This window comes from Mesoplodon densirostris, chromosome 9 (assembly GCF_025265405.1).
Source record: "Mesoplodon densirostris isolate mMesDen1 chromosome 9, mMesDen1 primary haplotype, whole genome shotgun sequence".
Classification (NCBI taxonomy): Eukaryota; Metazoa; Chordata; class Mammalia; order Artiodactyla; family Ziphiidae; genus Mesoplodon; species Mesoplodon densirostris.
This window is the reverse complement of record NC_082669.1, coordinates 36,531,045-36,555,042: the sequence shown is the minus strand read 5'-3', so window position 1 is coordinate 36,555,042 and position 23,998 is coordinate 36,531,045. Positions and strand designations below refer to the sequence as shown.

The 23,998-nt window shown below is 40.7% G+C and overlaps 1 protein-coding gene across 1 annotated transcript in view; it reads left to right on the top strand.

Moving 5' to 3' along the window:
- The window catches only part of ELAPOR2 (endosome-lysosome associated apoptosis and autophagy regulator family member 2), a 183,991-nt gene that overhangs the window by 73,051 nt on the left and 86,942 nt on the right, over positions 1–23,998 (top strand). The window contains exon 2 of the mRNA XM_060108141.1: positions 13,233–13,353. Coding sequence (XP_059964124.1) covers positions 13,233–13,353 — 121 coding nt within the window. The remainder of the gene's footprint in view (positions 1–13,232; positions 13,354–23,998) is intronic.

Genomic DNA, 23,998 nt, shown 5'->3' with positions numbered 1-23,998 from the left:
CTAACAGGGATCCCTTTTCTTGGTCTTCTGGCCAGATGATGAGATTTTATAATCCACATCTACTAGACAGTTCTCTGATTGGGCCCACTTTTAGCTCAAAGCCAAGAGATAAAGGAAGAAAAGAAACCAGCAAACTCACTACCATTGTACTAGTTGTTATTCAAGTTTTGACATTCTTCCCCACATCACTTGCTATTATTAATTTTGCAGTCTGGCTTTTTGCATTTTGTGCAGAGTGGGAAAAAGAAGCTGTAGTAGGTGTTCTCCATCCTGGCCAGCACCCACGAATAGTTTATTAAAACTGGCCAGGTAACATGTCCATAGCAGGGCCTGGCCAGGGCTCGGAGTCCTGGGATTGGCTGCCCAATCAGAGCTGCCTAGAATCTTAGAAGAGGTCCTCAAAGGGTAGTGAGGGCAGGAGTCATGCTGCTACTTGAAGAAATGGGAAAAGGATGCTAGCCGGACAGAACAATGGGCATCTACTCTTTCCGATTAAAAAGAAAATCTTTTAACAGATTTTTTTTGATGTGGACCATTTTTAAAGCCTTTATTGAATTTGTTACAGTATTCTTTCTCTTTTATATTTTGGTGTTCTGGCCGCAAGGCATGTGGGATCTTCTCTCCCTGACCAGGGATCGAACCCGCAGCCCTTGCATTGGAAGGTGAAATCTTAACCACTGGACCACCAGGGAAGTCTCTAACAGATTTTTAAAGTTTGATTTCTAGGAATGTAGTTATGACAATAGGTATTAGGATTATACTGTATTTTTTTTAAAAATTCCATTAATTTGAGAGATTCTTATAGGGTCAGTTGAGTGCAAAAGAAATAACTAGCTTGTTTTTATTTAGCTCACACAATTTGCAAGCAAAAACATTATTTGGATGTCAAAATTCTCATAGCCTCTTATCACCTATGCTATTTCTGTAGACTCTTTACAAGTAAAGCTCGATTTCAAGTGGCAGCACTGACCAGAATTAGCTTTTGATTTTAAATTGTATTTTATAAATCTTTTCTCTCTGAACTCTGCCAGTGGCTTAGCTGAATTCATATGCAGAGTTTTCCCTTTCCTGAGCCAAACTGTGAAATCAGCAAACTGTGTTGTCAGAGTTCCTTCACCGTCTTGTTCTCTTTTCTCCCATCCAACGCTTCCCATGTTTCCTTATCCACTTTGTACCCACTTTGAATCCTTGTATCTGCCTGTTTGTACAGTACTTAGCTCTGGGTCTTCGTTTCCATGCTACCTTCTACAGAACTTATAACCTATGTCTCGTGACTTTTACCCTTAAAGCCTTGCTAGTGATTGACACCCATCAGAGAGACTAATCTAGACTGAGCAACTAATGAATTATAATGGAATAATCCTTGAATAGTATCCTTTGAAATTTTGCATGTCCCATCCAGTACCTATTTTAAAGTCAGGAGAAACAGGAACTTTTTTTTTTTTTTTTATGTCTTGGCAAAGCAACTACCTGAACTTAGGGGAAGTAGTACATTTTTAACTGTAGAAAAATTAAAAATCCAGAATCACAAAAGGGGAAAAAAAAATCACTCTGCTCCAGGCTTCCCTGGTGGCGCAGTGGTTAAGAATCCACCTGCCAATTCAGGGGACACAGGTTCGAGCCCTGGATCGGGAAGATCCCACGTGCCGCGGAGCAACTAAGCCCGTGCGCCACAACTACTGAGCCTGTGCTGTAGAGCCCACGAGCCACAACTACTGAGCCCACATGCCACAACTAATGAAGCCCACATGCCTAGAGCCCGTGTTCTGCAACAGGAGAAGCCACCGCGATGAGAAGCCCGTGCACCGCAACAAAGAGTAGCCCCCGCTTGCCACAGCTAGAGAAAAGCCTTCGCGCAGCAAGAAAGACCCAATGCAGCCAAAAATAATAAATAAAATAAATAAATTTATTTTAAAAATCACTATGTTCCAAAACAACAAGGTGCTACTGTATAGCACAGGGAACTATATGAAATATCCTGTAATAAGCCATAATGGAAAAGAATATGAAAAAGAATATATATATATGTATAACTGAATCACTTGCTATACACCAGAAACTAACACAACATTGTAAATAAACTATACTTCAATTCAAAAAAGATCACTATGTTCTGTACTCAGTTCACTGCTGTCAATCTTTTGGTATACATACCTACACTCATTTTTCCATGTATTATTATTGTACATAGCCCCACCCATAAATTTAGACATATTGTCTTATATAACCTTTATATTATACTTAAATATGTTATAATTTTATCATTAAATGTGGCAGTGGCATTATCATTTTAGAATTATAAAATACCATCATGAGTGCACAATAATTTATTAACCAGTCCCTTATTTGGTGCACATTTAGAGTGTTTTCAAGTTTTTACTATTTTAAATAATGCTATGATGCAACCTATTATGGTTTCCTTGGGTTATGTGCCCAGAAGTGGAAGTGGAATTGATGTGTCATGGGTTATGTTTAATACATTTCTGAAACTTTTGAACCAGTTTCTCTTGGTGCTTGTTAAATAGTAAGTAGTTGCTCATATTTTGCAGAAGCAAAGTCACCTTTTCAGTTTCAGCCTGATTAGAAAAAATTTGGATTTTTATATTATATACAGATAAGCTCACAACCATATGTTAGACATAAAAATCAATTTCCAGGATTTGTGTTTTTTTTTCCCTTTTGGAATATTGGACTTTTATATACCAATTTACAGTTTTATTTGGGCGAGGCCCCCCCAAAAAAAGTGAAAGAGGAAAAAAGAAAAAGTTACCTCTACCCAAGAATTCTTCAAGAAGTAGACTGATTTTCCTTCACTCCCTGAAAATCCTGTCTTACAAAGTGGTAGATACCTTTCCTGCTGGTCTTTCCTTTGGATCTTGTTATATAAGAGAAATCAGGACCACCTTCAGACTAGGCAGGAGGACCCCCCACCTTGGTCTCTGGGGCAGAGGGCCCCCCTCTTGTCTTCCTCTGGCTGTGTTCCTCCTCCTGCCTGGTAATCTATGTGCCAAGGAGATGTGCCCACCTAGACGTCGTGTTTCCTTCTTCCCCCGCCCTTTTATACCATACTCTGGCTAACGTGACTTTGGAATTAAATGCTTAAAAGGCCCAGGTCCGCTTCCAGGGCGTTGAAAGACTTTTCCTGGGTCCATCCTCCTGACTGTAGACTGTGTTACTGTGCGAGGGGCACTGACAGAGCTTGGATGTGCTGCCTGTGGTCACCACTTATACGTAAGGAGGCTGTTCAAGGTGTGGGGTGAGTATAGAACATGAAGGGGCACCTCAGTGTGTACTGTTGCCCTTAGTCCTGCAAAGGTTAGTTGTGGGCTTGAAGGAGAACCTGCTACATGGTGCTTTGTGATTATAGAGATTTTTTTAATGCTGTTACAGGGTCTGGGCAGAGAGAGAGCCTTCCAGTCTGAGCATAAGTCATGTTTAGGGCCTGGAGGGAATATAGCATATTTGATTCCATTATTTCAGTGTTTCATACATGCAGAAGGTTGAGAATGAAACTTGGAGAAGCAGAGAGAAAATGAATGAAGAAAGGCCTTTCATGGACTTTGTCCTTAGGCTAATTTGAAGCTGTTGCAGGGTTATGAGCAGGGATGACATAATGAGAACTGGCTACAGAGTGTCGTGGCTGTGCACAGGAGCAGAAGCAGGATGCCAGTTAGGTTGTTGGTAGTCATTCAGGCCGCAGAAGATGGTGATTGAAATAGGGCAGTGGCCATGAGGATGGAGATAGGATACTTGCCTACTATGTAGGGCTATGCTTTGGACCAATTCAAGTAGGATAATGTTATGAAAATTAATTTGGAAAGCTTACAGGGGTCTGCAAATGTTGTGTTTTTTTTGTTTTTATTTTTATTTTTTGGTGGTACGTGGGCCTCTTACCGTTGTGGCCTCTCTCGTTGTGGAGCACAGGCTCCAGACGCGCAGGCTCAGCGGCCATGGCTCACGGGCCCAGCCGTTCCGCGGCATGTGGGATCTTCCCGGACCGGGGCACAAACCCGTGTCCCCTGCATCGGCAGGCGGACTGTCAACCACTAGCGCCACCAGGGAAGCCCTGTTAGTGTTTTTATTAGTAATGATAACGATATTGTGGATAAAGGTTATGTTCCAGCAAATCTCATTTCTGGGGTAAGCAGATGTGAAAATTAGCTGAAATGAGAGGGGTAAGGGTCCTGATGTGAGGTGTAACATCCATTGAGGGCACCTTTGCGGGAGCAGGGAGGTGGCTCCTAGTTTGGGGGAGGTGATTCAGTTGGAAGGACAGTGGTGCTGGGCTGGGGTTTCAGTGTGGATATATGTTTAACTCTTTTTTAGATTCTAGTCTCACGTAGGTCATTCCAGAGTATTGAGTCGAGTTCCTGTGCTATACAGTAGGTTCTTATTAGTTATGTATTTTATGTATATTAGTGTGTACATGTCAATCCCAGTCTCTCAGTTTATCCCTCCCCCTCTTTCCCTTTTGGTAATCATAAGTTTGTTTTCTATATCTGTGACTCTATTTCTGGTTTGTAAATAGGTTCATTTGTACCACCTTTTAGATTCCACGTATAAGCGATATCATATGATATTTGTCTTCCTCTGTATGACTTCACTCAGTATGACAATCTCTAGGTCCATCCATGTTGCTGCAAGTGGCATTATTTTGTTCTTTTTTTATGGCTGAGTAATATTCCATTGCATATATGTACCACATCTTCTTTATCCATTCCTCCATTGATGGACATTTAGGTTGCTTCCATGTCCTTAAAAAACTAAAAATAAAACTACCATATGCTCCAGGAATCCCACTGCTGGGCTTATATCCAGAGAAAACTGTAATTTGAAAAGATACATGTACGCCAGTGTTCACTGCAGCACTATTTATTTACAATAGCCAGGACATGGAAGTAACCTAAATGTCCATCGACCTGGGCACTTCTATTCCTACGAAAACGTAAGCCCCATGAGAGCAGCGACTTGGCTGCTTCATTCCCTGTGGTATCCCCAGCATCTACACAGTGGCACGGGGGAGATGTGCCAGGAATGTGTATTGCAGGACAAAATGAATTGAGTACCTATAAGGCCTTGTTTACAGAGACAGACATTGAACTCAGGTTTGAAACATGAATGTTGTCAAAATAATTTCTTAAAAGCAATCATGTCTGCAAATGCAGAAAAGAGAATGTGTCATAAATAGATCAGATACATATTGCTTTACTTAGCCTTAGGTTCCCATGGTAACTAACTTCATGTTCCATTTATAAAAGAAAAGTCAGGATATAAATGTTTCTGCACAGGGCTGTGTGCTCATGTACTTGATAATGTAGGCTAAGAACGTTTTTATTATGTCTCATGTGTATCTGCACTGAGTATTCTCCTGTTTTTTTTTTGTTTTTTGTTTTTTGCGGTATGCGGGCCCCTCACTGTTGTGGCCTCTCCCATTGCGGAGCACAGGCTCCGACGCGCAGGCTCAGCGGCCGTGGCTCACGGGCCCAGCCGCTCCGCGGCACGTGGGATCCTCCCGGGCCGGGGCACGAACCCGTGTCCCCTGCATCGGCAGGCGGACTCTCAACCACTGTGCCACCAGGGAAGCCCTCTCCTGTTTTTGACCTTCCCATGTAGTAGGATGTGTGCCCTCATCCATTGGAATAGGAGTTGGAATATTTGTGCCGAGCAGTACAGTTTCACGTTCTCCCTTTTTCCTTCCTGCTGTCTTGCTCTCTCAAATAAGGGTGCCACACACTTTGCTGAGCACTTAAATTTGAGGGCCTTGCTCCCAGAGGAGTTGCAGTCTCATCAAATACAGTGTTGACAAATGCTCTTGTCAACATTTCACAGAAAAATACTCAGAGAAGGAGCCTTATATGAAGAAAATGAATTCTGTTTGCTTTCTTTGGTCCCTTCCCTCTGTGTATGTTCTCTTAGGTATCAGCACTATTTCGTCTTCTTCTATCTCTACTGCTTTTGACTCTGTAACCTCGAATTTGTGCTCATCTATTGGATCATTATAATTAACTGTGGTCAGCTCTTCATTGACTGCAGAGGATAGGCAGGGAGCATCAGGGAACTGATTTTCTCGTGAAGGGTCACTGACGTGAACACATCTCATCCTACTGAAGACCAGGCAGCTTTGTTGGTTTGTTTGTTCTTTCATTAGTTCACTTACTCACCCACCTATCTATCCTTCCATCTTAGGCTAATGTATTTCACTACATATCTTCAGGCATATTATCTTCAGGCTTGGCCTCACCGTTTATCACACCCTATTAAACTAGCTAGTTATGAGGGAGCTGGTAGGCGCTAGAGTAGTTATAAACCCCACCTGTTTTTCAGGGCTTTCGCCTCAAAGCCTTTTCAGGTGGTTCGAGATTACAGAAATTTCCTCTGTCTCTGAAATCATGATATAATGAGATCACATCATGCACATTTTACCGTTTTTCTAGAAAAATGGTCCCTAAAATGCAAGCCATTTGATTGCTAAGAAATGGGTATCGGATAAGGGCGTAAGGAAAAATTGGCTGTGATGAGTTTACTGAGAAGTGGTACACATTTTACTTCACGGTAGAGTTGAGGGATTTTTGTGGGTAAGTTTCACCAGATAGTTTTTACTTGCACACTGTCTTGTGATGCCACCGTTCCACTTTGGTTCCTCAGTCTTATGCTTTCTTATAAAATTATGTAGGGTGTGTGTGTGTCCGTGTCTGTCCTGTCTGCTCCAACAAAATCATAAACTTGTTGAGTATAGGGACTATATGCTATGTTTATTTTAAATCTGTCCCATAGCATTTAGGCCATAGTACTTATTTAATAACTAAGTGTCATGTAGTAAAGAATGATATATATTAATGTTAATATATAAAAATGATATATATTGATACAGGTGCAAATCATGACAAATGATATATGTTAATGTCAATATGTAACATATATGTGTATTGTCAAGATAATGTCAAGACATATATATACATGTATGCATATTATTTTTATATGTGAGATTTATTTGAAACATTGTCTAGTCTATGTGTAGTTAAACTGTAGCAACTGTCATCATAATTGGGAGATGATACCCCAGGTTTACCTTGAGCACTGTGAGGCTTTTGCAGTAAAATGACTTTTGTGTTAGAGGGTGTCAGAGAAAACCAGAGCTGGTTAGTAGTTAAAATGGTCAAAACAGATTTTATTTAGGAACTATTGCAGTAGGGGAAAAGAGACCTCAGTACCAAACTGGGCTCAATTTCAAATACAGCATGAACAAGTGGGGATTTATAGTCAAGGAGCAGGGTGAGAGTCGGTGGATGAAAATTACTAGGAGGAAACATCAGGGGTGAGGGGGGATTCTAGCTAAACTGACTTGACAGGATTCTTGATAAAACTGGGTGATGCAGAGTTGAACACACAAGCCTAGAGGTCAAGGCTTCATTGGGAAGAGCGTTCAGAGGAGCCTGACTAAAGATTGGTCAAGGAGAAAGTCTTTTGTAGGGGTCCTGTGGGCATCTAATATTTATCTGGGTGTATCCCGACATTTTCTGTTTAGGTGTAAGATAACACAGTTTGCGAGTTTGTGCTTATACTTGAGTTGTGAGTGAGTGTGTGTGTGTGTGTGTGCGTGCGTGCGTGTGCGTGATCATGATCTATATTGAGGGATAATCTTCCCTTAAGTGTTTGCTGATGTCGACTGAAAAAAGAAAGAAAAAACACAGTGTGAGAGTTGTGACTTAAGTTTTGTTTGGGGCAAAATGAGGACTATAGCCTGGGAGACAGCCTCTCAGAGAGCTCTGAGGAACTGCTCCAAAGAGGTAAGAGGAGAGGGCAGTATGTATGTGATTCTGGTGAAGGGGCTACGTCCAGTCAAGCACACATTTTGGCAGAAGGTTGCTGCTAGTCCCGAGGATATCTCCGTTAGTGATTTTAGTGCTTTTCCAGATAAGAGAAGATGGAAGAAATTGGGCCCATAAAATCTTCTCCTGAAAATGTCTAACTATCTGAAGGCCTATTCTGCCAGTTTTTTCCCAGAGCACAGAAAGCCTCGTTCCTGATCTCCCCCCTGCACTCCTTTCAAGGTGTGTTGAAGGTCAGCGAAGGCAGTGGCTGGTGATTTTGTTCTTGCAGATAGTGACCCACAGTTTTTCATCCACACTGATCAGGTGTATTACTTTTTGGTTATTTCTTTCCTCGGTTCCCACATGTTTACAATGGAAGGTTTTCAGGGAATCCCATCATTTTGTTATTTGGGGCAGTGTTTTCATTCCCCAGTGTTTTGTGATTTGTAGACATGTCTAAATAACTGCCATCTCCTGAGTCGGGTCAGGCCAAGCCCTTCCTCCAGTTTATAATTTGGAGATTGTGGCTTGTCAGCGGATGTTCTGTTGTTTAGTGTGCTCTGACTCACATCATTAGGTTTGGTGATAAAATGTCAGGAGCCCTGTAATGTTGGAAAAATTGTCAGGAATTTCCCCTTTTGTCAGGAAAAATGGTGAAACGTTGAAATAGGCAGAAAAGATGACTGGCTGTCCTGTTTAGAGCACCTTGCTGAATGATCAGTTTTTGTAGGGGCCTGTATCTTTCTCTGTCTTTGAACTATTTTACAACACTGTGAGATGTAGGAAATTGATAGTAATACAAATGATTCTTGTCCATAGAAATGAAAATGCATTTTATACTTTGGAATGCATTTGATTGTTGCCCTCAGGTTATTTCCCAGTTCTGCATCTCTTAGTTAATTCATTTCACTTTCTTGATTGCCTGTTTATGTGTATTCTTTGAATTCTCCTTTGAACTGATGGCAATGGCTAACTTCCAGATTGACTTGTTAGTTAATGACTTAAGTAAAATCTTTGACATGTATTAATGTTATATTTGTTTTAGAAAATTTTTACCTTTTCGTTTTGATTGCTGTTTGACGTCCAGAAAATTCCCATTTCCAAGGGATCAGTTTAGCTCAATGTTTTCTTGGGTCTGTGGCCAGAGTTATGGGGTGTTATCTATAAATCTGAAAATATATGTGCTATAGTTCTCTTTATTCAGTACCTTGAATACCATTCAGAATATTTTGGGGGCATATATTGTATCTTTAGTGATTTTACTGCATCACACTATTTCTTAAATCTCTGCTATGGGTTTAAGGGTTGACTTCAGAAATAGATGAAAAAAAATTGTTACTGGCCCAGATGAAATAACCTATTAAATAATTAAAAAAATAAAACCCATCTGGCAGGGGCTACAGTCTAAATTCCTGACCCAAGTGATGCCCTCTGCATGAAGTACGTTTGCATTTCAGTGTTTTTAAATTATAAATAAACACATTATAGCTTCCTGCTGGAGTCCTAAGAATTTTGTACTTAATAGCTGTGGCTCTTTAGATTTCAAGGGTATTCTAGAGGAGGCAGGTAGAATAAAGAACCATAGGAAAATTAACTGGCATATGACATCTACCAGTGCATCCAGAGAACACAACATTCGTTTTCCATATTTACTGCTGTTCTCATCTCATAACTGGCAGCCTGAACAACACAGAGGCAGTGGTGGCGGAGAGTTTTCTTGAGCTTTTTACCTATTTATTCAGAGGCCTTTCTTCATTTGAAATTCATGCCAGAATTCTCAGCATCATTATTTTGCAAGGATGATAACAAATTACCTGAATTTTACATATGGGGACCAGGATCTCAGTGGGATATGGAAATAGGAAAGTCTTCTTAATGCACATAACTGGGAACAAGAGGAATAAGAAAACCATCGTGCGGCTGCATGCCTGGCCTAGGCTCTTCTGCACTAGGAGATGGTGGTAGGCCGGGTACTATCCCACTGCTCCCCCACACCCCTGCAAAAGATACCTGTGTCCTAATCCCCGGAACCCGTGAATATGACAAAAAAAGGCTTTGAAGATGTGAATAAGAATCTTGAGATGGGGGGCTTTCTGGATGGGTCCTAAATGCAATCACAAGGGGGAGGAGAAAGAAGGCAGTGTGACCACAGAGGCAGAGAATGGCACAGCCACCAGAAACTGCAAGAGGCATGGAATGGATTCTCCCCAGAGCTCCTGGAGGGAGCGCAGCTTGGCTGACATCTTGAATTTGGCCCAGTGATAACGATTTTGAACTTTTTGCCTCCAGAACGGTGAAAGGATAAGTTTCTGTTGTCTTAAGTGGCTACGTGTGTGGCAGTTTGTTGCAGCATCCATAGGAAACTAATACATAAAGAGAGGGAAATCAAATGGTTTCTACTTACCTGTGTACTCTCGTATTCTGTTTGAATGTGAAACATCCTTATGATTACTGTTAGACTTCTGTAACCATCAGGATTTTTTTTTTTTTTTTTTGCGGTACGCGGGCCTCTCACTGTTGTGGCCTCTCCCGTTGCGGAGCACAGGCTCCGGACGCACAGGCTCAGCGGCCATGGCTCACGGGCCCAGCCGCTCCGTGGCATGTGGGATCTTCCCGGACCGGGGCACGAACCCGTGTCCCCTGCATCGGCAGGCGGACTCTCAACCACTGCGCCACCAGGGAAGCCCCAACCATCAGGATTTTATATTCAAAACTTTGACCACTCCTTCTCTTTTAAAACAGTAACCTTCTATTTTAAGCACAATGGCGTTGTATAAACTGAAAACACTGGTCAGTAAACAAAAGACTTGACTTCTGCTCTCAGCTCTGCTGCTTACTAGCTGGGTATCTCTGAGTAAATCGCTTATCCAATCTGAGTATCATTTGAACAATGGGAATAATATTACCTGTTTTTCCTAATCCACATTAATTATTATGAGTATTTAATGACATAAATACATGTGGAAAATAATGCTCAACTATTAATTATGCTCCCTCAACCTATAGCAAAGTTATCATGAGCAATTTTGGCCATAAATCACTGAACACATGAAACATTTTTCTCCCTTAGATTAGATGCTAGAAGTGGAATTTGGGGTTCAAATTTTTCAACACGTTTAAGATCCGGGTACATATTGACTGTTTCTCTCCAGAAAGCCTCCACACTTTATCCTCTCATTGGACGCACACAAGTGCTCATTTTACTGCACTGTTACCTCAGGGAGTTTTAAAAATATATATATTTTAAATGTCATGCCAACTTGATGAAAATCATTATTTGTATTTCTTTGGCAAGGTTCAACTTTTTGTTATATTCTCCTTGACCATTTGTATTGTTCTTTAATGAATTGCTTGTGTTCTTTGACCATTCTTCCAATAGTTCTTTGTCCTTTTCCTTACCGATCTTTAGAAACCCAGTATTCTTTTTATTTCACATTTTTAATTTTTAAAATTGTGGTGAAATATACACAACATCAAATTTAGCATCTTAATCATTTTAAGTGTCCAGTTCAGTAGCACTGAGTACATTCATATTGTTGTACAGCCATCACCACCATTCACCTCCAGAACTCAGAAACCCAGTATTCTTAAGTTAGTTAACCTTTGCTGTGTGTTTCTTCACCAGTTTGTTTTGTTGTTTACCTTTTACTTTTGTTTATGATGACTTTTGGTGTACAGTGTTTAACATTTGTATGTTGTCAAATTTAGTGACCTTTGTTATGTTTTCCTCCCTCCCTCCCTCTCCTCTTTTCCTACTTCCCTTCCTCCCTTTTCCCCCTCCTTCCTCCCATCTTTCCCTCTGGAAAGCCTTTCCCATTTGGCAGCTTTTATTGATTTCTTTTTTTACATATGTAGGTTCGTCCTCAGTTGACAGTAAAACATATTTGAAATCTAGACTCTTGTCAAATAACTTAATCTTAAATCGTCTGTTACCAAACTTTGTAAAAAAAAATTTGAGTGGAAAAAAATACTCTTCAGAGATGATTGCCTGAAGTATAAACTGAATCTTAATTCTGGGGAGAGTCCTAATGCAGCATAAGGCCTTTGCTTCCAGCCCGGTAATTACACCTTCTCTAACTCTCAGTCCCTTCTCGTTTATCATAAGTGTGTGCGGAAATTGAAGCAGAGGAAACAGAGACTCAGGTTGTTTGCGCCTTATCCTGTTACCACTAGCTTCTTCCTCTGTATCATCCTCTGTACCCACATTGCCCTTAAGAAGGATGATAATTCTACCACTAACAAGTGCTAACCCAGTGTAGCTTAAATGCCTAACATTTTACAGACATTATGTCAATTAACTGCCACAAGAGCCATACAAGACAGGAAATACTATTATTGTAATTTTACCAATGAAAAAAAATGGTTGCTTTGAGAGGTAAAGTGGCTTGTCCAATGTAGCGCATTGACTGCATGTGGCGGAATGAAATGTCAATTCAAACTCAGACCTGATTCCAGAACCTACCTTGTAACTGGTATTCTTTCCATGTATACACACACACACACATCACATACACACACACATATCACATACACACACACAGACTTCCCCACCTGGTTTCCTGATGGTTATGTGGCAATATTTCCATTCACTCCTGTCATTGATACAGTAAAGGAGGCAAACAGAGTAGATGAAGCAGACTAGCAACTTCTAAGATACTGAACTGAAATACTTTGGAGGAGATTTATAACTTCTCTCATTCTTGAAACGTCTAATGACATTTTGTCCTCGTTCCTCTCAGCTCAAGCATCTCACGGGTGTAATGTGCTCTGAGCAGGGGAGGTCAAGTGAAGATAGAGGCCAGAGACAAGTGGGTTGGTCTTATTTGGCGATTGTAATAAATGGTCTGTGTTACAGTCTGTGATCGAAGGCAGCTTGCTGTGGTGGGGGAGATGGAGCCTGGGAGAGCTGCTTTAAAAACTGGTAGTCTTTTAGTTAGTATTTGGATGATTAATCATTCTACCTCTGTTAAATTTTAAACAGAGTGAGAAATTAGGTCAATGGGAACAGTTCTCCTATTTCTTTCTTTGAAAAATTTGGGACAGTGACAGCCTTCAGTTTCCTAGGGTTATTTTACTTTTATATTCATATCTATCAATTATTTAGAGCTTAAGAAGCCTGCAAAAAATAGGGACTGTGTGCTGTTGCCTTTTGGGGTGGGTGAGAGTACAGTTCGCTGGTCACCCCATGAGCGCCTGATTGTCATGGCCCTTGTCAGGTCCTCAGCGCCTACTCAGTGCCTGGCATGATACATTCTTGATCAAAGTACTGCTTGGTATGGATGGAGTGGGGGAAGAATAAGGATCAAGCAGAGAGAACAGTTTGGAACCAGGCTTCCAGGCAGGTTTGGGGATGACTGAGAAAGCGCAGTTGTCCCATTAAAATTGGCTCTAACAAAGGCTTGTGTTTGTGATTATTTGCAGGAAGATTACCACTTTGAATATACAGAATGTGATAGCAGTGGCTCCAGATGGAGAGTTGCCATTCCGAATTCTGCAGTGGACTGCTCTGGCCTGCCTGACCCAGTGAGAGGCAAAGAATGCAGTACGTTTTGACTTTTTGACCGTTTGTTTTCCTGATTAAACCACAAGCCCCTCACATGAGCCCGAGAAGTTACTTGTAGGGCATATATAAAAGACCTTTGAAAAAAAGAACATTGATCTAGCAGAGCAAAAGCATCCTTTCTCAACACTCAGTGCCCTTATGTCTGGTCTGTAACGAGACACAGGCAATATTAAAGGGTGTTATTTTTATTTATTTGTTTTAAAAAATCTGGTTTACCGTCCTACTTGAAATTCTAAAGGGCAGAGTGGCAGAATTTCTATTTATTTTATTTTATTTTTTATTATTATTATTTTTTTTGCGGTACGCGGGCCTCTCACTGTTGTGGCCTCTCCCGTTGCGGAGCACAGGCTCCCGACGTGCAGGCTCAGCGGCCATGGCTCACGGGCCCAGCCGCGGACGTGGGATCTTCCCGTTCCGGGGCATGAACCTGTGTCCCCTGCGTCGGCAGGTAGACTGTTAACCACTGCGCCACCAGGGAAGCCCAGAATTTCTATTTAATAGATTTCTTTTTTTTCTTTACATTTTAAGAGACTTTTCAAACATTTTTGATACACGTAGTAACGTTTGGTACGCATAATATTGTTAAACACATTACATAAAACGTACCATCTTAATCATTTTTAAGTGTACAGTTCAGTGGCATTAAGTACAGTCACATTGTTGTGATTTCATTACCAGCACACATACACACACTTTCATCTGGCAATGGAGTTCTTTTTTTATTTTTTTCTTGCCATAGAAATATTATAATTTGACTTTATAGTGTAACGTACAGAGAGAGTAGAGAATTGATGACTATCACATTCAACAGCTTGTCTTTTAGCAATTAAGCAAGTTTGAAGTGCAACATTTTGAATTAACAGAAATATGTCATGAAATTTATTTTCATTTATAAAATCTACTTTTTAAAATTCTTGAATTTGGTGAGTCACAGGTTCCTGCAGTGAAGTCATCTTGGGGTGTCCTAGAGTTCAAAGCTGGAATAAGACAGAGAGATTATTTTGGTTTTCCTACAGCCTTCCAAATGGTATTCCTAAAAGCTGAGTTCTTTTGTTCCCAAATGAAAGAGCAGGTAAGCAAAGGAATTAAATGGGGAGCTAATTCCTTCCTCTTCATAGAGAAACTGTATCTCTGTTACCGGCTGGAGGAGTTTTAGCATAGGTGTGGGTTTACTGATAAAAGAGAGACAGGAAGATGGCAAATCTTAGGAGGAAAATTAAGGAAGAAAGCCATTATTTCTTGGTGAATGATATTAAATGAATACAGAGAGAACCTAAGAACCCAGGTAACCAGAGAAAGACTTGGGTCTAGCAAGAATCTTAAGAGGATACTGGGGTCAGTGGATATGAAGATGATCCAAGGCTGGGGTATATGTGACCACCTGTGCAGAAAGAGGACCAGCTCTCAGTGAGGGAGGATTGCAGTTAAAAGGGAAACAGCCTGAGTATTGCCTGTGGAATTAGCTCATTGCAAAATTGCTTCTGTCACCCTCCTAGAAAACCCATATATCATTTATCTATATTTACCTTTTACTTGTGGGCTTATTCCTTGGTTCCTTGTAAACAGCCCTATTGAGGTGGAGTGTGTAACCATTTTGAATACTACTCTGTATCTAAGTGGTGTGCTTCTGTTGGCTGGCACTGGCTTCTGAGAACTCATTGTTCCTTTGAAATGGGCCATGGTGGGGTACTTACACCATGGGAATTGGCAAGCACTACAAATCAGGTGCCTCTTGAGAGCCGGTTGTTCAACACTTACCAGGACACTAGTGATTAAATTTATTGGCCAAGGGTTTAAAAATCTGTTTCAGAACTGATGCTTCAATACAAATTATTTCTATTTGAATGTTGCCAGGGATGTTTTTGCTCATTATTTACTATGATCTTCCACAGATAATGTTATGAATTTGACATGCCAGCTTGAACTGCTCTAAGAACTTGGTCTAGTAAACTCACTATTAGTTGTTTATCACTTTAAACGATGATAGTGCTTACTTTAAAAAATGATACCTGGAAATGATACTACTTATGTGATGGCTGGGGCATTTTTTGTCTTGGTAGTTTGTCTGAAATCTGAATTTACACGTATTTTTGTGTCGTATACTTATATCAGCTCTGGAAGTTATTAGTCTGGCCTCTGATTGTGACTTTTTTTTGTACGGTAAAGGCAAGTTATTTTGAAACTCACTGCTGAAGGCAGTTATGGTAATAACTGAGTATTCCTTCAGTGGCTTAGATTTTCTACTGCTAGTAATAGCTACCATTTCTCGTATACAGATTACATGCTAAACATCGTGCTTGGAGCTTTGCATCATTTTCTGTTGTATCCTCACAACAACCATCTCAGATAACTAGTGTTAGTATTTCCACTTTACTGATGGGAAAACTCAGACTTAAAGTGGTGAAGTAAGTTACTGCAGGTTGGGTCATATAGCCAGGACATGGCAGATCTGGGGTTCAAGTACAGACATGTTTGATTCCAGAGCCTGTCTCTTACCCACTGAGTTAGATTGCCACTTGAAGATGACAGCCTGGCGGAGCTTCCAGGGCCCCATTGGGGTGGGGATGGTGTGGCATAACGCTCTGTCGCTGGCCATCATCAAGGGAAGGTATTCGATGTTTGTGTTTCAAGGATAAAAGAGGATAAAAGTGTTGGGGTTCAGGAGTGGCATGTTACTTGCAAGCTGTGCCTGAGTGATGCCCAGACCTGCGATGGGGGGGGTGATGCCCACAGACACTAGACTCAGCAGTTACATTTTGATGATATGGCCCAGGAGTTGGGCCACATAAAAGAAAAGAAAAACGCGGAACGTGGCAGCTTCAAGTAAGGGAAAAATATTTAGGGCGATGGTTGTGTGAGACATAATTTCCCCAGATCCTAGTGTCTCTCAGTGAAGCAAAACCCAGAATGTGGCCTTGGTGGAAATTCCTATAGAGTCTTCAAAATGTAATTAGCTAGATCTTTCCCCCTTCCTCAGAAAGAAGCAGTAGAGGAGGCCTTTCCTTAGGAAAGGGATTATGGGAATGTTTATGTAGCACCTGTGCATTTTTTAAAATAGAATTGATGGGCAAGCTATATTATATCTTTATTTTTAAAAACAATCATGTAAAATCTGGCTACAAGGCTCTGAGTGAAGCTTAATGAGAAGTCAGGCATCAGTTTTTGCTGTGGCAGATCGCTGGACTGTATGTGAGCTTGAGGCTTGCTGCCCTCAGGAAGTGGGATGGAGAAACTTCTGGTTATTAACTGACACAGCTTCTCATTGTCCTGCCGTCCCCCTGCTCTGGAAACCTCAGTGTCTTAGGCAGCGCTGCAGTGGGCCGCTGAAATGACTTCATCTCGCTCCTTCTCTCTGCTGGCTCCAGGCTTAGCTCCAGGGAACTTTGCTGCTTCTTCCAAGCCCTGGTGCTGAGTCTCGTGTCCGTGGGCATCACTCAGGCACAGCTTGCAGGTGGCATGTCATTCCTGAACACAGCACTCATTGCCTCCTCCCAGAATGAGGGGATATAACCCCTGTTCTGACTCCATCCGTTCTCCACTGCTGCGTCACTTCCCTCTTGCATGAGAGTTTAAAAAATCTTCCCTTGACTCTCTGGGTGTCCTCTTGACTTTCTTAGATTGTCGAAAACAATAGTCATTTTGGAATGGTTGCCTGGATGGGGTACCTTCTCTCTCTCCTTCTTCTCTCTCTTCTCTCACCAACCACAGAGGGGAGAAGGGACTTCTTGTTTCAAACCAAACCTTAGAAATAAAAGCCTGGCTACTAGGAGTGAGGAGAGAATTCCTTTACCTATTGCCTTACATATTTTCAGAAAAGTCTAGAGCACTGAAGGGAAATAAACATAAGTTATCTCTTCCTTTGGGGAGTGTGTATCTTCTATTGCTTACTCCTTCCCATATTTCTCAGCCCATGACTTCAACCTTAACACATCATTTTCTAATTGGGGATGACTATTTAAGATATTTGTAATCCCATTTGGTATGTTAGCATCAAGTTATAGTATTGTGGGCATTGTAATCCCATTTGGTATGTTAGCATCAAGTTATAGTATTGTGGGCATTGTTTAATCTTGTACTTCAGTATTTATATAAACTAATATTTGGTTCTTAGATTAAGAAATGCTATATACAGATTAGAAGAAAAACCCTTGACTACAATTGTTTTCCTTTTTCCATTGTGTCTCTCTGATCTATTGTCATAACCTACATTTCATGGGCCTTAAGGAGTAAGCAGAGGTGACAGTTTGAGTCAACATCTTTTGATTCTAGTTTGGAGTTGAAAGAGAGGAAGGATTCTCATGGAAAGAGAGTTGGCTTTAGCTTCCTGGGTGGGATATTTAAAAATCCATTTTTTGGGGGAATCATAGCTCTTTGAAATGTAGGCTCTTCTGCAGGATTCAATACCTAGTCTATTTCAGTCGTGTAGCGTTGTTATTGGTATGGCAGCCAGTGCATCTGGGCAAATTGAGTACGTTGATATTGAATGGTGATTGCGTATCATGCCGGAAGTGTGTTCTGTGGAATACTCATCCCAAGAAATATTTCATGTAAACAAAAAAAGCGTGTTGAGGTTTTTTGTTGTGAAATACCAATACTTTTAAAAAATGGTGAATGCTGTATCCCCTTGATGGAGGGATGCAGTCCACATTTTCATAATAAAATCTCTGAGAAACATGGTAATTATTTATAAAACATTTACTGTGTGTTAACTGCATTCTGTTTTACCCAGAGTTTCCCAAGTATATTTGATTATAGGACTCTTTTATCCAATGTGTAATTGCACCCTTTTGCTAATTTCTGCATATAACGTTTTTGGAGGAACACAGATTTAAATACACATGGCAGGCTAATTTAGTAAATTTTTATACGTTGTTACTTGTGCTATGATTTAACTAATTTCATACAGTTTCTTTGCTCTGTAAGTCTCAGTGGGAGCATTACCACATGGGTGTCCAGTCCCAGGCCTCCCACAGTTCGTGGTCAGGTGTGATATACACCTCAGATGAAACCCCAGATCCGCAACAGGCTTGTATGTCTTGAGCAAAATATTTAGTCCACAGGTATTTATTGAGTTTTAATTCGTTCACTAAACATTTGTTGAGTATTTCCTAAATTCTTGATGATAGGGATCCAAAAATAAATGAACAAGAGATTCCTGTTTTTTCCAGGACTTTTTATTCTAGTAAGTGAGCCTATGGGTAATAAATTATTTCGAGTATAGGGGCAAAGTGCAAGATAGATACAAATACCTAGGGTGATCTTGCTGGGGAGGGAGGGAGTCAAGAGGACCTCACAGTGAAGCAGGTGTGAGTTTGAAATGCAGACTGAATCACCTTGGAAAGCTATCTGACTCCTGGCAGGTTGATGTGAAGAACTGTGCCCTGACTTCGAGTTGAGCCAGGGATTAAATGCCATACTTAACGGGCCGTACATGTTAATTTTCTGAGGATCTCTGAGGCGAACCCTGAAGGAAGGTGTTCATGCACTCGATGAAGCAGAGTGGCATTTGAGGCAGAGGAAACGCGGGCAGAGGTGCAACTTAGAGGCAGCACTGGGTTCTCCTGGGGGCTCTGGGAGGTCTGTGTGGATGGCACTCAGGGAGAATGTGAGCAGGGACAGAGGTTCTGACAAATCTCATAGGCTCAGTGTGTTACACCAAGGACTTTAACCTGGAGACAGCTACTCGCAGGTGTTTGAGGGCCTTAAATGGAATGATAAATGTAATCTATAGTGCCTGGAGTCATAATTATATAATAATATAACTTAGTGAAAATAACAATAAAATGTATAATAGCCAATCTTTACTTGCTGTATGTCAGGCACAGCTGTAAATGCTTTACAGGTATTCAGTCAAACCCAGTCATGCCAACGACCTTGTGAAGGAGGCACTGGGATACCTCCCACAGGTAGGTCAAAGGCAGAACCGGGATTTGAAACCGAGCAGTCTACCTCCTGGGTCCGTGTTCTTAACCCCTATGGTGTCGCGCCTCTTTGGACAGGACTACAGTGTTTGTTGAACAAGTTGTTAGGCCCCTTCTTGAGGCATTGTGGTCACCTTACATTTACCTCTTGATAGAAATATGATGCAAATCTCCTATAGGTAAGTGGAGTTTTTAAAAGATGGCATCTAAAGGCTCCGATATATTGCTTGGGGGTTTATTTTAATTGATTACTGACCTGCTTGTAGATTTTATTCTTAATTGTGTCTATTTTTCTGAAAGGTAAGGGAATAACGTTCTGAATGTAAGGCACATTTGTAGTTATATCCTCAAATACAATGAGTTGCTTAGCTTTTGTTTTTTCTGTGTCTAGAAAACTGTAGACATGTCTAGAAAACATACATAGAATATGCGTTCATTATCTAACATGTGTTAGAAAAATATCGGTATTTTTTCAACTACAGAAATTCTTAATTTAGGATAGAGTCCTGTTTCGTTCTTCCCAAGAGGAGAGGAGCTGTCATCCTCTCCTGGATCCTAAGGCAGCTTCAAACACTGGGATATTTGTTGATTGAATAACCTTGGTGCCATCAAATTAGAGACTGTCTTCGGTGTTTCATTTCCATAGGTGAAACACGGAGATCTAATCAGATTAGTAAAACTTTATTCTACATGTGAAAGGACGGAAACATTTTGTCCTCAGTAGGCTTAGTTTGGGATGTTGATGCATCCAATTCCAGGTGGGAAGAGTGTTGGAGTTAAATCTGCTCAGCAACACGCGAGTGGTGGGTGAAAGACAGCAACGCGTGAGAGTGTTACGATAACAGATCAGAAACAGGCTCTACATCAGTTGTGTTTGATGGGAGCTGTGGTCGAGGGAGGTTCTTTGAAAAAAGTGTTTTATGAGGAGATGAGAGAACTCAGCCCTCAAAACGGCAAAATCAAGGGCAGAGAAACTCTCAGGAAGTACAGGGTGACCAACACTTTCTAAGGAGGAAAAGTTCAGGATGATAAGAATCGAAGTGTTGGGACCTAATTGGAAGTTGAGAAAACTGACTTCCCAGATGTACTGCTCTGCCCCCGTTGGTGACCTCATCAAATACTCTCAACATTGTCCTTCCCCTGACCTTCGCTGTTAGATTTTTTTTTTCCCCATAAACCTTGTGTCATCCTGTGCTCGATGAACTGGAATTTGTCCTCTTCCCCATCAAACACCGAAGTCAAGAAGCCACAGTAAACTACACTTGTGGGGTTTTTTTAAAAGATGGAATCTACCTTAGTTAGCTTTTGCTTGTAAAAAAGATGGGAAGTTTTAATCTAGGCTCCACTAATTTAATGGGGATGATAGCTGTGGTGTTACATGGATCAGTTTTCTATGTAACACCAGGAGTTGGTGATATTTTTGGGGGGGGGTGGGGAGGAGGGAGAGCAGGTATTCTGGCTGATCAGTCTTCTCTGCAAAGCGCAGTGACTGTCATACCATCCTAGCTGTTAGGGTTCTGGAGGACCCATTCGCGGGAAAGAATGTTAGAGGCGAGAATTCATTTTCACAGATGGAGAGGCAGTCCTTTGACTGAATATTCTTTTCAGAGAACAGTGAATTAGAGAACATTGGCCAGAGTGGTTTGTATTAATGTACTGCTTTGTATGTCTCCGGTCTCCCTTTCATTTTTGTAAAATGAGAGGTGAAAATTATTTTTTCTCCCTTCTCTGTCAAAGAATTTCACAAATCTGAACTTACAAACATCTCTGTGGCCCCCATCTTCAACCCCAAGTCTTAATGGAAAGTTAAAGGTGGTTATTGGTAGCATCAGGCTTTAAGAATTCAGTTCTGATCATTTAACTGTGCCACTTCAGACTTTGCACAGCAGCTCGTGTGTTAACTCCACGTGTGGCCAGGCAGCCCTGCTGGAACTAGAACTCACATCTTTTGACTTCTGGGGCAGAGGTAGGTTTTTTGAATGCTATTCCTCTTTACTTCAAATACGAACAGTGGATTTTTCTTAGCTTAGCTATAATAAAATCTTTTAGCTCCATGGTACTGCAGGGAGTCTATTTATTAGGTAGAGAGTCATAGGAGTCATGAGACTCATAGATAGTGAGTCTGCCTGTGGTGACGGTAGAAAAGTTGAACTAAGATGCTCTAGGTCACACAGATGAAGAAACTTGGCATCCATTTTGGGTGGGTTTGTACCAGGTGATCTCGAAAGTCCCTTTTGGTCATTCTGATAGTTTCTTTTTCTTTTTTTTTTTTTAATGTTGAGCCTTCTTTTAATTAATTTATTTTTATTTTTGGCTGTGTTGGGTCTTCATTTCTGTGTGAGGGCTTTCTCTAGTTGTGGCAAGCGGGGGCCACTCTTCATCGCGGTGCGCGGGCCTCTCACTGTCGCGGCCTCTCTTGTTGCGGAGCACAGGCTCCAGATGTGCAGGCTCAGTAGTTGTGGCTCACGGGCCCAGCTGCCCCGCGGCACGTGGGATCTTCCCAGACCAGAGCTCGAACCCGTGTCCCCTGCATCAGCAGGCAGATTCTCAACCACTGCGCCACCAGGGAAGCCCCATTCTGATAGTTTTAAGTGTTATTACATATCATAATTTATTCATTCTATGATCACATCATGCCTCATATTCCATCACCTGTGAACTAGAGTGGAGTAGACCAGTATAGCTCCTCAGTGATCATGGATATATACTCCTCATAGGTACACTGCAGTGTCTGCTGCTGTTAGAATTTGCACAGTGTTACCTTCTGTTATTCTCCTCCAACCTTATCTTGAACATGGCAGACAGGTAATGTACTCACAATCAGCCTGCATTGCTGCCTTGTGGATCTTGACAAGAAAAACACACGTAGTACAAATAAAATCTCAGTGAAACAGATCAAAGATTCCCTTCAGCCAAGGGGAAGAAATGCCTTCAGTGAATAAGAACATCAGCAAGAAATGGCCTCTTTTTCTTTTTCTTTTTAAAAAAGTTTTATTGAAGTAGAGCTGATGTACAGCGTTGTGCCAATCTCTGCTCTACAGCAAAGCGGCTCAGTTACACGTGTATATAATATGTGTATAATATGTGTGAATTTTTAAAATATTCTTCTCCATTATGGTTTATCACAGGATACTGAATATAGTTCCCTGTGCTATACATTAGGCCCTTGTTGTTTATCCATTCTAAATGTACTAGTTTGCATCTACCAACCCCAAACTCCCAGTCCATCCCTCTCCCTTCCCCCACCCGCCTTGGCAACCACAAGTCTGTTCTCTATGAGTCTGTTTCCATTTTGTAGATCAGTTCATTTGTGCCATACTTTAGATTCCACATATAAATGATATCACATGGCATTTGTCTTTCTCTTTCTGATTTACTTCACTTAGTATGACCATCTCTAGTTGCATCCATGTTGCTGCAAATGGCATTATTTTGTTCTTTTTTATGGCTGAGTAATATTCCATTGTATATATACACCACATCTTCTTTATCCATTCATCTGTCGATGGACATTTAGGTTGTTTCCATGTTTTGGCTATTGTGAACAGTGCTGCAACAAACATAAGGGTGTATGTATCTTTTTGAATAGTTTTGTCTGGGTATATTCCCAGGATTCGGATTGCTGGATCATAAGAAATGGCCTCTTTTAATGTATTGTTTTGGAGTCTTCCTGTCTCACTTTCATTTTTGTAAAATGAGAGAAATTATTTTTCTTCTTTAAGAATTTCACAAATAAGAACTTAGAAAAGAAAATGTCTAAGCATTCTCCTTGTCACTGGCACTGAGGGAAGAAGAGCAGCCGAGATTCGCTGGATTGAAGCTGATGTTCACCTTCTTTTTAGATGCCATTGCTTACTTCCTTTTTGTTTTCTGTGGGAAGAATTATAAACCTGGCGGGCAGTTGAAGCTTTAATAATCTGATAATGATAATTGATTGGCTAAATGATTGATGAAGGTAAAATTTATCATTTTTGAGACCCACAATCTGTGCATTATTTTCCCTGTTTGTATTTTCCTTAATGGCTGTGAATAATAGTAATAGTTGGAAGAGTGTTCTTCTTGTATAGGCAGTAATGACAATGCTTGCAGCTTTAACCTTGTTTTATTTATCTTACGTAAATGGAATGAGACAGTTGAAGAAAATAGACGTATTGGCTCATCTTAATTCTGGAATTGATTTAATTAATCATTTCCCCATAAATATTTGTAACTATTTTTTATTTAGCTATTAACTTAGGTTAACAGATACGATAGTTTTACAGTGAATTTATCTTAGTGAAATGTAAATTCAGTCTATTTTGAGGAAGATAAGTCTAGAGTAGACTACACTAGATGCTCCATGAGAGTAGGGACTATTTCCATCTTATTCACCAAAATACCCTTGGTGCCTAGTGTTTGCCTACTAAGTACTAGATAAGAAATATCTGTTGAGTGACATATAGTGTGGTTCCTATATACTTACCTGTAATGAGAGTGCATAGTCTCCCTATACCATCAACATCTCATTGAACAAGTAAACTGAAAGTTTTATTACTGCTTCTTATTGCTGTTTACTGTTTAGAAAAGAAATTTTAGTAATAACTTTGAATTAAAGTAGGAAAAATGGATGAATTATGAATAAAGGTAATTGACAGCCATCATCTTCCATAGCATAGCCATCATCTTCCATAGCATGAGGTCTCTGAAGGAAGAAAAGCAAAACT